We start from the raw sequence: 14577 nt of genomic DNA on the forward strand, positions 1-14577 counted from the left end.
CAAAAACGCACGTTTGGGCTTCTACACCCACGAGTTGGATTCAGTGGGTCTGGGGTGGGCAGCTAGATAGAGCCTGCAACTTACACGGGCAGTTTTGATGCCGGCAGTCTGTGAACCACAGTTTGAAAAACTGTGCTCTTTGAGCCTCTTGGAAAAACTTGTGGGAAGGATGCACTGAGGGAGATGGAGGTGTATAGATTTAGGAGTAGATCCCCTGCGAAACATCCCAGCGTCTTCAGCTGCTGCAGAGCTACCTTATCACAGAGGGAAACAGACCTTGTGCCCCCACCTGCAGCCTTGTTGGTGTATTGGGCACTGGTGGCGGAGGATGTCTGTTTTTGGAGAATTATCCTAGTTATTGCTTGCGGTTTTAATTAAGTAAATTAATTGCTTAATTAAATGATTATACTATATATTTAAAATATGACAAATGGCAACAATGTTAATAAATGAAACTCAGCTCCCCTTAAGCTGTATATTCCTTTTTATTGTTTCATTTTCAATGTTCTGCCTCTTATACCTTACCCAATTCTAGAAATTTAGATGGAACCAGCTTACCTAAAGGAGACCTGGTGGACGGTGGTTAAGTGCTTGGCTGCTAACCGAATGGTTGGTGGTTTGAACCTACTATTTGCTTTGCGGGAGAAAGATGTGGCAGTCTGCTTCTGTAACGATTATAGCCTTGGAAATCCTATGGGGCAGCTCTCCTCTGTCCTGTAGGGTCACTATGAGTCAGAATTGACTCGATGGCGGTGGGTTGGGTTGATACTCTGCCTAATCCTTCTCTGATTTGCTCTCCCCAGTCTCTGTCCCCATCCTCACCCCCCCCCCATCCCTACAACTGAAGGTGGCGGTAAAAGAAATTAGGAGGTGACTTCCTGAGTCACTTCCTTCTTGGCATCCCCTTTTCCTTCCCGGGCCGAGGCCCCAGTGACGGGTGAAGTCACCTCCATCTGTGGGCCCTGGAGAAGCCATCTCTCAAAAGCCACATCAGGCAATGCTCCCAGGGTAACTGGTCAGACTGCTGGCCCCCATGCTGATCAGGCCTGGCCTCGGCAGTCCTTTTGGTCTCTGTCACTACAGGCAGAGAGGGCCACAAGGATAGGACTGTGTCCAGCTGTCTCTGCCCAGCATCTGGCACAGGTTGAGGCAGCCAAAGCCTTCCATGCCTGTTTGATGGATGAAGTACAGTGACATAGTCCCTTAGCTTTGTGAATTTAACAGTTGATACTCATCAAATAAGATCATTGCCAAACACTTGAGTCATCGTTTGCAACAGGCATGCTGCACTTTATGGGAGTCCCTGAATCGTGCAGATGGTTAACATGCTCGACTGCTAACCAAAAGGTTGGTGGATTGAGTCCACCCAGGAGTGCCTTGGTAGAAAGGCTTGGCAGTTTACTTCCAGAAAATCAGCCTCTGGGAAACGCTGTGGAGCAGAGCTCTGACACACATGGGGTCACCATGAGTCGGAATCGACATGACAGTGACTGGTTTTACCAAGCATTTCAAGAGTAATCTTAATTGCACGTGATTTTTGCCCCAGCCACCAGCTTTGGAACCCAGCATCCCTGAGCTGTGACACCACCTTTCTAAATCTCTGCACGCAGCCTGGCTGCAGGTTTCATGCTCGGCATTTGGCACTGAGCCATGTTGCTCCACTTGCCCCACCAGCATCAGAATTGCCTGGGGAGCAAGTGAAAAAGGCTGATTCCTGGGCCTCCCCTCAGCCCTGCTGAGTCACCTCCCCGAGTGGGCTCTGGAAGGTCCCACTTCATCCGCTGTCTTGGCGATTCCCTTATACGCTGGAGTTTGAGAATGGCTGTCTGCCTTAGTTGCATTTGTGTGTCCTTGGTTATTTAACACTTCAAAGCATTGTTTGCCATTTTTCTTGGATGATGTGTTATGTCTAATCTGAATGGGAAATTGTGCTAACTGAATCTGAAAAAGCACAGCATTTTGTCCCCAAAATACTGCGGATGGTCATCGAGCATGGCTTTTATTTCAGTTGGTAATTTTTAATTTTGTTTTTTCCCTTTCTCTTAGGTATCTGTACCATGTTTTGACCAAAAACACCACGGTCACAGAACAGAACCGGAACCTGCTAGTGGAGACCATCCGTTCCATCACTGAGATCCTGATTTGGGGAGATCAAAATGACAGCTCTGTCTTTGAGTACGGGTTTCTGATGTTTCTTGTTTTTTTTTTTTTAATTCTTCTTCTCCCTTTGACTGTTTTTTCCAGAAGTATCCCATAAGTTCTGATGATGTCAGGATTTGATGCTAGTTTGGTCGTGTACATTTATCTATCTATCTGTATAAACGTCCTGAAACATGGTGGAAATGCAAGTCAAAAATGGGCAAGTTGTGGAAATGAGTGTCTCTAGAAAATCTGAAAATATTGTGGATAATTTTCCAAGTAGTGTCTGATTATCTCCTTGGGGAGGAGAAAAGGTCCTGGGCAGTTAGGTTCTAAGTGAACTGTAGAACCTTGTCCTGGGGGAGTCACTGAACTCTTGATACCATAATCCTTTTCACTTAAGTTTCCAAGCAACCACAGGGTGGAGCCCCTGTCGCTATCTCCATGTCCTAGAGGAGGACACTGGAGCTGGAAGAGATGGTGTCACTTGCTCAGGGTCACTAGCTGGTCATTGGTGGAGCAGTGGCTCACACTCAGGGCCATGGAGGGCTTTTCTCCTCATCCTTGCACTTCCTAGATGAGCAGCTTTAGGCCAGGCTCTCTACCTCCCCGAGCTGCAGCTTCCTCATCTTTAAAGGCGCAAGTAGAAAGTTCCTTGACTAGTGTTTGGTACAGAGTAGGCCCTAGCAAATGAAAACACACGATAATAACAAAGGTGCCCCTTTGTCATTGTTAGCTACTGGTTGACCCCTGTTCACGGCAGATTCACGCATGAGGGAAAAAAATGTTGACCGGTCCTGCACCATCTGCATGATCAAATATGGATCAGACTGTTGTGATTCGTGGGGTTTTTACTGGCTCATTTTCGGAAGTAGATCACCAGGCCTTTCTTCACAGCCTGTCTTAGTCTGGAAGCGCCACTGAAACCCGTTCAGCATCAGAGCCACACACAAGCCTTCAATGACAGATGCGTAGTGGCTGCACATGAGGTACATTGGCCGAGAATTGAACCTGGGTCTCCTGCATGGAAGGGGGGAGAATTCTATTACTGAACCACCAATGTCCTTCTAATGGTATCTCTGCTAGACTGTTAAAACCAAAGGCTGTAAGCCATGTCCTACCCTGCCAGCAGACCTGTCTCAATATCTGAGTGCAGAAGGATTTCGAATTGGGTATGACAGCCCACCAAACACAGATTACAAATATTATAATCTCAATTATAAACACTGAGACCACTTTTAAAACTCATTAAAAAACAAAAAGGGGTTCCATTTTCCAGCTTGGCCACTTATGTTGTTGTTGTTGGGTGCCATCGAGTCGGTTCCAACTCAGCGACACTTTGCACAACAGAACGAAACCCTGCCCGGTCCTGCGCCATCCTTACAATCGTTGTTATGCTTGAGCTCATTGTTGCAGCCACTGTGTCAATCCACCTTGTTGAGGGCCTTCCTCTTTTCCGCTGACCCTGTACTCTGCCAAGCATGATGTCCTTCTCCAGGGACTCATCCCTCCTGACAACATGTCCAAAGTATGTAAGACGCAGTCTCGCCATCCTTGCCTCTAAGGAGCATCCTGGCCGCACTTCTTCCAAGGCAGATTTGTTTGTCCTTTTGGCAGTCCATGGTATATTCAATATTCTTTGCCAGCACCACAATTCAAAGCCATCAACTCTTCTTCGGTCTTCCTTATTCATTGTCCAGCTTTCACATGCATACGATGTGATTGAAAATACCATGGCTTGGGTCAGGCGCACTTTGATCTTCACGGTGACATCTTTGCTCTTCAACAGTTTGAAGAGGTCCTTTGCAGCAGATTGGCCCAATGCAATGCCTCTTTTGATTTCTTGACTGCTGCTTCCATGGTTGTTGATTGTGGATCCAAGTAAAATGAAATCCTTGACAACTTCAGTCTTTTCTCTGTTTATCATGATGTTGCTCATTGTGAGGATTTTTGTTTTCTTTATGTTGAGGTGTAATCCATACTGAAGGCTGTGGTCTTTGATCTTCATTAGTAAGTGCCTCAAGTCCTCTTCACTTTCAGCAAGCAAGGTTGTGACATCTGCATAACGCAGGTTGTTAATGAGTCTTCCCCCAATTCTGATGCCCTATTTTTCTTCATATAGTCCAGCTTCTCATATTACTTACAAAAAAAAAAAAATTAGGGGGTAGCTCGCTCTCTTCATCAGTAAGGTGGTCTGAGATAAAGTTACTTGTGGAAAACGCGAACTTCTTAAAATGCGAACCTTCTATAACTCTGGCCATGATCACCAAAGGAAAGCATATGAGTAATGAAGTGAGGTGTTGCTTATAGATGGGACTAACTTTCTTTAAGGAACCATGGGGAATGAGAAGAAAAAAATCTTTTTTTGTATCTTGTTTTTGGAAATGAGAAAGACCCTTGGGAAAATGATCCAAAACTGTGTCCTCCCTTTACTAGCATGGACTTTCTTAGTCCCTCTGTAATCTAAGAGAAACTACTGAGACGCTTACAGTTCAGTGGTTTCTAAATGGCCACCCAACAGAATCCCCAAAAGAGTTGGTTTTTAATAAACTTCCTATTTTGCAATAATTTTAGATTTACAGAAAAGTTACAAGGGTAGTACGGAGAGTTCCTGTGTACCCCTCACCTGGTTCCCCCCATGTTAACATCTTCCTTCACCACGTGCATCTGTCACAGCCCAGAAACGTGGGCACAGTACTATTAACCAAACTCCAGACATTAATTGGATTTTACCAGTTTTTCCATTATTGTCCTCCGTCTGTTCCAGGACCCCATCCAGGGTACCTCATTGCTTTTTGTTGTCACGCGTCTCCGGTCTGCTCTGGTCTGTGATGGTTTCCATTTTCTGTGACCTTGACAGCTTTGAGGAGTACTGGCCAGGTGTCCTGTAGAAAGTCCCATAGTCTGGGTTTGTCTGGTGTTTTTCTCATGGTTACTCTGGGGTTATGAGTTTTGGGAAAGAAGACCACAGAGGTGAAGTGCCTTCTTAGCACATATTGTCAGGGTATATGTGATATCAGTAGATGTTGACCTAACCACTTGGTTAAAGTGTTTGCCACGTTTCTCCACTGGAAAGTTGCTCTTTTCTCTTTATCTATGCTATACTTTGAAAGTGAGTCACTCAACTATAGCCCATCTTCAGGGGAGTAGGGTGCAGGTGGGAATTAAGCTCCACTTCCTGGAGGGAAGAGTATCTCCATCTGTTGCTTGGAATTGTGCATGGAAGATTAGTCTCCCACACTTATTTATGTATTCAGTCATTTATTCATATCAGTGTGAGCTCATGGATATTATTCTCTGGGTTATTATCCAATTCTAAGTTGTATATTTTGTTGCCCAGATTGTTCCAGCTTTGGAATTGTAAACTCTTTAGGTGGCTCTTGCATCCCTTTAACATGCCCCATCCTTTTGTTTTTTTGAGCACTTTCTGGCACTACAAGATGCTCTAGGCTCGTCTTGTGTTTTCCCTCCCCCGGCCCCAGAATCAGCCATTTCTCCAAGGAATCCCCCACTTCCGTAGGGAGTTTTTAAAAATCCAGGTTCCTAGATTTGATGCTAGACCTACTGAATCAATCTTTGGGGCAAGGCCTAGGTACTAGCATTTTCACAAGTTCCCTCTGGCTGCTGTGCTGCAGTGAGTTTGTTGGGTAATTCTTGGGAGCCACTGACTTATACATCCTGAAGTGAAAACCAAGCAAACTGATGGCCATTGGGTCGATTCCAACTCAATAGCGACCCTATAGGACAGAGTAGAACTGCCCCGTAGGGTTTCCAAGGCTATAATCTTTATGGAAGCTGTCGTGGATTGAACTGTATCCCCCTCCCCCCACCAAAATGTGTCAACTTGGCTAGGCCATGATTTCCAGTATTGTGTGATTGTCCACCATTTTGTCATTTGATGTGATTTTCCTAAGTGATGTAAATCCTAACTCTATTATGTTAATGAGACAGGATTAGAGGCAGTTATGTTAATGAGGCAGGTCTCAATCTACAGAATTAGGTTGTGTCTTAAGTCAGCCTCTTTTGAGATATAAGAAAGACAAGTGAGCAGAGAGACATGGGGACCTCCTGCCACCAAGAGTGAAGAACCAGGAGGGGAGCACATCTTTTGGGCTCCGGATCCCTGTGCTGAGAAGCTCCTTGACTGAGGAAGACTGATGACAAGGACCTTCCCCCAGAGCCGACAGAGAGACAAAGTCTTCCCCTAGAGCTGGCAACCTGAATTAGGACTTCTAGCCTCCTAGACTGAGCGAATAAATTTCTGTTTGTTAGAGCCATTCACTTGTGGTGTTTCTGTTATAGCAGCACTAGATAACTAAGGCAGAAGTGGACTGCCACATGTTTCTCCCACGGAGCAGCTAGTGGATTCGAATCACTGACCTCTCAGTTAGCAGCCGAGCACTTAACCACTGTGCCACCAGAGTTCCTTTCATGAAGCGAAGGAGGCCAAAATGGGCCAAATGATAAAGATAAGCTGGGGATTAATGTGAACAGCATTGTAGACAAACCAGCTTCCAGAATCAGAGCTGGAAAATATTTCAGGGATCTTTTCTAGGTCATATTTATTCGTTCATTCACCCTTGTATGGATTCAAACAGAAGTTCCACAGCACTGAGCAAGTGCCATACCCAGGATCCTGCCACTGTGGAGCTGACAGGCGAGGGGAGAGAGATGCCCAAGACAACGTTGACCAGCAGACACAAGTAACTATGGGGATTCCTTCTGAGTCTCCCAAAAAAGAGGTTTATGGTCTTAGCTTGAATACGGAGAATGCCTAACCAGAAACATGTTCTCCTTTAAAGAAGGGCGTTAGGGGCTTTGCTTCTTTTTCAAGATTAAAAGAAGCAACATGTATCTCAAAGAGCTAGTGCTGCCCAGGCTGCAGGCAGACAAGTGCTCTGTCCAGAGTGAGAAAGGTAGAGACGCACTGGGAGACTGGCTAGGTGCCACCACACATCAGCATCTTCGTCTTTCCTCCTAGTTCTTTTTCCCTATCTGTGGAAACTATAAGCTTTACGATTTGGAAACGAAAACTCTTTAAATTTAGCATTATCTCACTCCTCTGCAGAGAATTCCAGTTTGTTTGTTTTTAAACCTTCAAAGATGAGAAGAACAAAGGGAAGAGGCTAGTAAGTACATTCATTTCCTGCAGCTTCCATTACAGACTAGCTGGCGTATTACAGCAGAAATGTATCCTCTCCCAGCTCCAGAGGCCAGCAGCCTGAAGTCAAGGCGTGGGCAGGGTCATGCTCTTGTGGAAGGCTCTAGGGAAGAATCTGTTCCATGCCTTTCCCTTAGCTTCTGGTGTCACCGGCATTCTTTGGTGATCCTTGGCTTGTAGATGCATCACTGCAATCCCTGCCTCTGTTTTCACACGGACTTCTCCCTGGTGTGTATCTCAGTGTCTCATCTTAGGAGGACACCAGTCAGATTGGGGCCTGCCCTAATCTGGTTTGACCTCATCTTTACTTGATTATGTCTCCAGAGTCCCTATTTCCATACAAGGTCACAGACACAGGTACTGGGGGGTTAGGACTTTTAACATATCTTTTGGGGGGACACAGTTCAACCCATAACAGTAGGGGAAACTAAGGAAATAAAGTCTTTGATGGAAAAATGCCGCTTGTCAAGATTACATAGGTGAGTGTGTGATCATTTAGTAGGTATAAGTCTTTACCGTTCTGTCAGAAATCTAGTTCACTGCTTCCCAGAATCAACACTGTTCTCGTGTCCTGGGAAGAGAGCTTGGGAGGATGCATTTTAGCCAGGATGGAAGATGGCATTGTGAGAACTGGCTAGTGTGGAAGCCAAGGGCATGCAGGTGGTGTGATGGTTGGGAGGCTGACATGCATGTGCCCTGTATGTAACCACAGGATGAGCTGTCACATGTAGAAAGTAAACCACTGACTCTCCTGTTCTTTCCCCAGCTTCTTCCTGGAGAAGAACATGTTTGTTTTCTTCTTGAACATCCTGCGGCAGAAATCGGGTCGCTACGTGTGTGTTCAGCTGCTGCAAACCTTGAACATCCTTTTTGAGAATATCAGCCACGAGACCTCGCTCTGTAAGGACACATTCCTTGACCTTTGACTCTGAGTCCCTGTGCGTCGGCAGCATGTAGCTCTGCATCGCTTTCGTGTTGGTTTTTGAACGTTGTGTTTACTGCAGTCATGTCTGCAGCACTATGAGGGCTAAGAGAGGGCTCCTCTCTTCTGAGCGCTTCTGGGGTGTTTGTATTTCTCTTTTTAGCTTAATAAAGAATTGGGGTCCCTCAAAATCAGCCAATGGAATAAGCATTGGAAGAAGCAGGAGGGAGAAGAACTTGGCCAAAAAGCGTACAAGGGCATGAGCTTTGGCACCTGACACCCCTGGTTCAGACCCAGCTCCCTGACTCACGAGGGTGTGACTTGAGCTTACTGCTGGCCCGCGCTGAGCCCCAGTTTCATCAGTAACAACTACCCTGAGAGGCAGGTGCTGTTGGACCCTTATTTTAACACTGAGTCTGAGTCACTGCCCCATGGTTACAAGCAAGACCAGAATAGAGGAAGGGTTTCAGCTTAAGTGAGTTTAGCTCAGTGATTCTCAACCCGAGGGCAACATGTGGAAACATGTCACAATTGGATGAAGCGGGTACTACTGACATCTGGTGGGTAGGGGCCAAAGATGTTGCTAAATATCCTACAATGCACAAGATAGCCCCCACACCAAAGAATTTTCTAAGCTAAAACGTTTGAATAGTCCCAAGGTTGAGAAACTCTGGTTTAGCTCCCACTAGCTTTATTCCAAGATGATTAAAGCAAGCCCCAGGCCCTACCTATGAGAAGGAAGGAAGAGAAGACACATGGCTGAAAGGTCAGCATCAAAGGCAGGTACGAATAGAAGATTCTGGTGGGTAGTGGGAGAGGTGGTGGTGTTCCTCCCGGGCAAAGGAGGGGAAGAGGCAAGAGCTGCTGAATTGTGGCTCTTGGAAGCAGCCACTAGGTGGTGCTGCTGTCTCAGCAGCCTTCTCTCACAACGTCCGATGAATGGGGGTTGACACATGTCACCCAAAGTGGTTTCCCTTGTGATCAGCGTCTGTTACGCTGGATCAGAAATGAGTGCAGTTTCTGAAAACTCAGACCAGACTGGGTCCACAGCCGGTTCTGCCTTGTGCTCCTCATATGTGCTCCGGGGTGTTAGCTCTCCGGGGTGTTAGCTCTCCAGGCTGCAGCTTCTGCATCTGTAAAGTGGAGAACATACTAGTAGTGTGGGATAGAGTTGTATGAGGGTCCGTGTGATAGCATGTGTACAGAGCTTAGCACGTGGCCTGGCAGATGGGAATGGTCAGTAGCGTTAATTACTTCAAATTAACATCCGGCATTCCCCGAAGGTTTGCTCCGTGGTAACCTTTTCTGAGCTCACCAAGGCTCAGGGCTGCTGGATTAAAGATGGGGGCTGGGGTAGTAAAAAATGGCTTTTGGAGGATATTTCTGGATCACATGACTTTTCTTGTCCTGGGACTGAAAACCGTGCCCTGCCACGAGAAACACAGGCAGACGCCACTGGCTTCATGGAGGCTTCACCAGAGTGCTCTTTTAAGCTCTGCAAAGGCAGCAGCAACCACTGACTCTTCACAAAACTTGGATGTGCAGGGGGTGAGAAGGATAGGGAACCTTTGTTTTTTTATTTTTGTTTTCTAATCAAAGAAAACGTCCTCATTGTAAAAAACAAAACAGAAAAATCAAACATCGCTAAAATACAGAAAGTAAAAGTTCCTTATGTTCTCACTTAGCAGTTCAGTGTTCATGTGCATTTGTGCAGTTTGCTTTATTTTATTTTTTCCCAACCTGTATCCTAAGTCTTTTCATTGTCTGTTACCTGTCTCTGCCTGGTTTGGTTTAAGAGTTGCATCTGGCTGTCCCATCATTTTTTTTTTGCCTGACCGATGGGCATTTAGGTGGTTTCCAGTTTTTCATTATTACAAGCCACCCTTTCACAAATGCACCTGGTGTCTGTTGGGTTTGGTGACCTAAGTGATAGAAGGCCCAAGAGACTGAGGTTACTTACAGACTCCTGGGTTTATTATAAAAGGATACCACAGGAAGTCAGCCACACAATGAGGGTGTAATAGAAAAATCCCAGCCAAATAATAGAGGTACCTCTGCGGCTCCCAGGGTGCTTCTGCCACCCACAGAGTCCTTTCTTGGAGGCCCTGGAGAAGTCTCCGCTGGGGAGTGGATGGAGCCTGGGGTCGCTCCAGCTCCACAGTGCAGCTGGGGGCTCATATTCGCAGGCGCACAGCTACAGCAGTCAGCATAGGCACATGTGTCTCTGATGGCACAGAAGCCACTTGCCAGTCATAGCTGGGCTCAACAAAACATCCATCTGGTCACTTCTGCCAAGCCACTTGTCCCCAACCACAGCCAGAATGGCACAGAATGGGGAGAAGAGGTGCTGTAGGCACCAGAGTCACCTGGACTGCTTGTTACCAGTTAAGACTCTAGGTGGGTAAATAAATTGTGAACAATTCAAAGAATACAATACTACATAGCCAAAAAAAAAAAAAAAAAAAAAAGGAATGAACTACTACCACCAAACACAGCAATGTGGATAACTCTCAGGCATGGTGATGAGTGGCAGAAGCCAGACGGGAAGCAAGCGTATCGTACGACTGCATTTATGTGAACTTCCAGAACAGGCACAACGAATCGAGGTGACAGAGTTAGGATTGAGCTGCCTTTGGAGTGGGGGCATTGACTGGGTAGAGGCACGAAGGAGCCTTCTGGGGAGCTGGATACGCACTGTGTCTGATCTGGGCGGGGGTGGGCCTACACAGTGTGTGGACGCAAAAATCTACCACGCCGGACACTTAAGATTCATGAGAGAGATGTGTATGTATATGTGTGCATGTGTATATTTAAGATACGTCTAGTTTCACACATATCAAGCTGACCCTCTACCAAGCATGATGTCCTTCTCCAGGGACTGGTCCCTCCTGATAACATGTCCAAAGTATTTAAGAAGTCTTGCCATCCTCGCTTCTAAGGAGCATTCTGGCTGTACTTCTCCCAAGGCAGATTTGTTCGTTCTTCTGGCAGTCCATGGTATAGTCGATATTCTTCACCAACACCACAGTTCAAAGGCGTCAGCTCCTCGGTCTTCCTCATTCATTGTCCAGCTTTTGCATGGATGTGAGCCGTTTGAAAATATGGCTTGGGTCAGGCGCATCTTAGTCCTCAAGGTGACATCTTTGCTTTTTAACACTGTAAAGAGGCCTTTTGCAGCGGATTTGCCCAGTGTTCATCTAGCAGCCAGTGTTTCAGAATCAGCAGATGTAGCACTAAACTCTCTTCTCCAGCTTCCCTTGCCCAGTCAGAGCTCTTGACCCACTGGTCTTGCATTTCCTCTGGGCTGCTCTCTAGCCGGCCTCAATGACCCAGGCCCTTATCACCCAGTTTTTATTGTTGGCCCCTACTGGTGACATCAGGCCTTGGTTCGAATCCTGTCTCTGCCACTTACTTTCTCTGTGTCCTTGGGCAAGGTAATCAACCACTGTGAGCTCTTTTTACTCACCTGCAAAATGGGAAGAATGCGAACTACGCTGCAGTACTGTAGTATTGTCATGATGATGAATTACACTGGGAAGCCCTCAACTCCAGCGCCATGCCGCCATAGAGTAGGGCTCAGCGTAGGGGGCCTGTGTGAAATTGTGTTGCTATATAGGGAGGGAAGAAAACACGTGTAGCTTTTTTGGTATTCAGGGATGATTATGTAATTTTTTTTTTGTGGCAAAATGGGGAAGCTTTTTATAGAACACAGTGCTTTTTACCCTCATCTGTGGGTGGTTTGTGATCATGCCTACGCACCAGTTAACCTCCCCACCCGTCTCTTGTTGAACGTTGTCAACAGTGAAACCAAAACGGTCAAGTGTTTTTTCTATTTGGTGGGGGCTGGGGGCCTTTCTCTGGTATTGCCTTTGAACTTCCTAGTGACTATGTGTAGATGACTTCTGGGTCAAGAGGAAGCTGCTCTCTGTTAGTTTGTCTAATCCCAGCAACCCAGGAGCGCAGTTGGTTCAGAATCATTAATGTGGTCATCTACTTGTTAGTGACATTTTTTTTTCCTGTCTTTATGGCCACCATGAGTTAACCTGTCTGTTTTGCTTTGTTTTTTTTTTTCTTCTAGATTACTTACTCTCTAATAACTATGTAAATTCTATCATTGTCCATAAGTTTGACTTTTCTGACGAGGAGATTATGGCATATTATATATCATTCCTGAAAACGCTTTCGTTAAAACTCAACAACCACACTGTCCATTTCTTTTACAACGAGGTAAGTAACTGCCAAAGGGGCACATTTGGGGGTGAAGCCATCCAGCCATAGCAGCACCTTGTTGGGCCTAGGAGGCCTTGTGTCTGTTGATGAAGCAATTATGTGTCTGCTATTTCATGATTTTCCTAGCGACACTGTTTGGCATGCTGAAGTTTTTTTTTTTTTTTTAATTTGACAAATTAACTGTCCATTTTTAATGTCACGTTCAGTTTGTGCCACCTGAGAGCAGGGCGGAGAAATGCCAGGACGTTTTGACCTGGAATAGTGTTGGAAAAACAGTGGGAAGAATAGGAACTTTCCTTCTCTGTGGGAAAAACAGGAACTTGAGTCAGACCCAGCTTTGCCACTTCTCTGCTGTGTGACCTTAGGGAAGTCCTGGTTCCTCTCTGAGCCTCAGCTTCCTCATCTGGAAAATGGGGGTTACTAATACAGTAAAACCTGTAAAAGCCCAAACCCCTGTAAGGCGGAAACCTGTCAGAGAAGGACAACTCAAATATTTTCCATTAAAATGAGCAACAGGTAAGTGGTAGGACTGTACCCGGTCAAAGTGGAACAGTTGTGAGACCCAGAAAAGCAAGATGGCCCTGCAGAGTTCTTGCCCTCACAGGTTTCACTGTGTATACCTGGCAGGGTTTTTCAGTAATTAGATGAAATGAGACGATGTCCTCAAAGCACCTTATGTGTACCTGGCTCCCTAAAATGTAGCCGTTGCCATCCTTTGCATGCTTATGTCACTGCTGTTCCTTGGGAGAATTATTAACCACTTAAATGAATAGCTGCAGCTCTCACCCTGGATTGCACTAGACAGTTCAAAGGAGCTTGAACAATGAGACCAGTTTATTTCACACACCCTAAAGTACCGACACCAGCTACCCTGGGCTGGTTCATCCAGTGGCTCAACCCACACCGTCAAGGACCCGGGCTTTCCCATCGTCCTGTTCTCCTTGCCGTACAGTTGGCATCTTCCTCAGGCTCAACCCCTCATGGTCTCAAGATGGCTGCAGCAGCTCCGAACACCACATACTCACATGCCACCACTGAAAAGCCTGAGGAGATCATTTGCCTTCCTGTATCCCTTTTTAACTTCCAAACAACTTTCCCAGAAGCCTCCCAGCAGACTTCCTCTCATGTCTCCCTGGTCTGAATCCCCTCACCTTTCTCTGTCAGTGTGTCAGGAACTTGGGTGGCCTGGCAGAGAAGACCTAGCTTGGTCTTTCATGAGGCTGCAGTCATCTGAAGGCTGGGCCAGGGTTGAAGGATCTGCTTCCTCACATGGCTGGCCAGCTAGAGGGAGGCCTTAGTTCCTTTCACCATGGGTGTCTCTGCGGGGCTGCTCGAGCGACTAGGGATTCACAGCACAGTGCAGCCATCCCCCTAAGCGGATGGTCCAGGAGACCTCAGCAGGCTGCAATGTCTTTCATAATCTAGCCTCAGAAGTCACGCACCATCACTTCCACCATATTCTTTTGGTCACATAGGCCAGCCCTGATTCAGTGCGGGAGAGGACGACACTGTGTGTGAATATAGGAGGTGAGGCTCATTGGGGCCCTCTTGGAGGCCACTTAGCATGCAGCCACGTGGTATTTTTGGGCAAGTGTCGTCTTCAGGTTAGCGGGTCATGTAGTCTGGACAGCCGATATTTGCAGTCAGACCATATTCCCATGCATGTTCTCTAAGTTTGGGCCCAGTCCATCCAGCTGTCCTGATAGAATGTGGCAGTAATATCCTGGACTTTGTTTTTATTTGGTCCTCAAATAGAAATATTAGCCACAAAATGTGTGACAGTTTTTAAAACATCACTTAGCCTAGCACCTGGCACATCATAAAAACCAAAAAAACCAAACCCAGTGCTGTTGAGTCGATTCCAACTCATGGCGACCCTAGAGGACAGAGTAGAACTGCCCTGTAGAGTTTCCAAGGAGCGCCTGGGGGATTTGAACTGCTGACCCTTGGGTTAGCAGCTGTAGCACTTAACCACTATGCCACCGGGGTTTCTGGCACATCATAGGTGCTCAGTAAATATGTCCAGGAAACAAATGAGTGGTTTGTTCCCAAGGCTATCCCAGGTGCAAGAAAATGCACCTGTGAGGGTGAGATCAAGGAGATGGCCGGGTTCTCCCTCCATTCG

At 46.4% G+C, this 14577-nt stretch overlaps 1 protein-coding gene across 4 annotated transcripts in view; it reads left to right on the forward strand.

Moving 5' to 3' along the window:
• The window catches only part of CLEC16A (C-type lectin domain containing 16A), a 241915-nt gene that overhangs the window by 14153 nt on the left and 213185 nt on the right, over positions 1-14577 (forward strand). For all 4 annotated transcript variants that reach the window (XM_049904932.1, XM_049904933.1, XM_049904934.1 and 1 more), the window contains exons 2-4: positions 2047-2175; positions 8067-8200; positions 12301-12449. In XM_049904932.1, the coding sequence (XP_049760889.1) occupies positions 2047-2175; positions 8067-8200; positions 12301-12449 (412 nt within the window). The remainder of the gene's footprint in view (positions 1-2046; positions 2176-8066; positions 8201-12300; positions 12450-14577) is intronic.

Source organism: Elephas maximus, chromosome 12, assembly GCF_024166365.1.
Source record: "Elephas maximus indicus isolate mEleMax1 chromosome 12, mEleMax1 primary haplotype, whole genome shotgun sequence".
Taxonomy (NCBI): Eukaryota; Metazoa; Chordata; class Mammalia; order Proboscidea; family Elephantidae; genus Elephas; species Elephas maximus.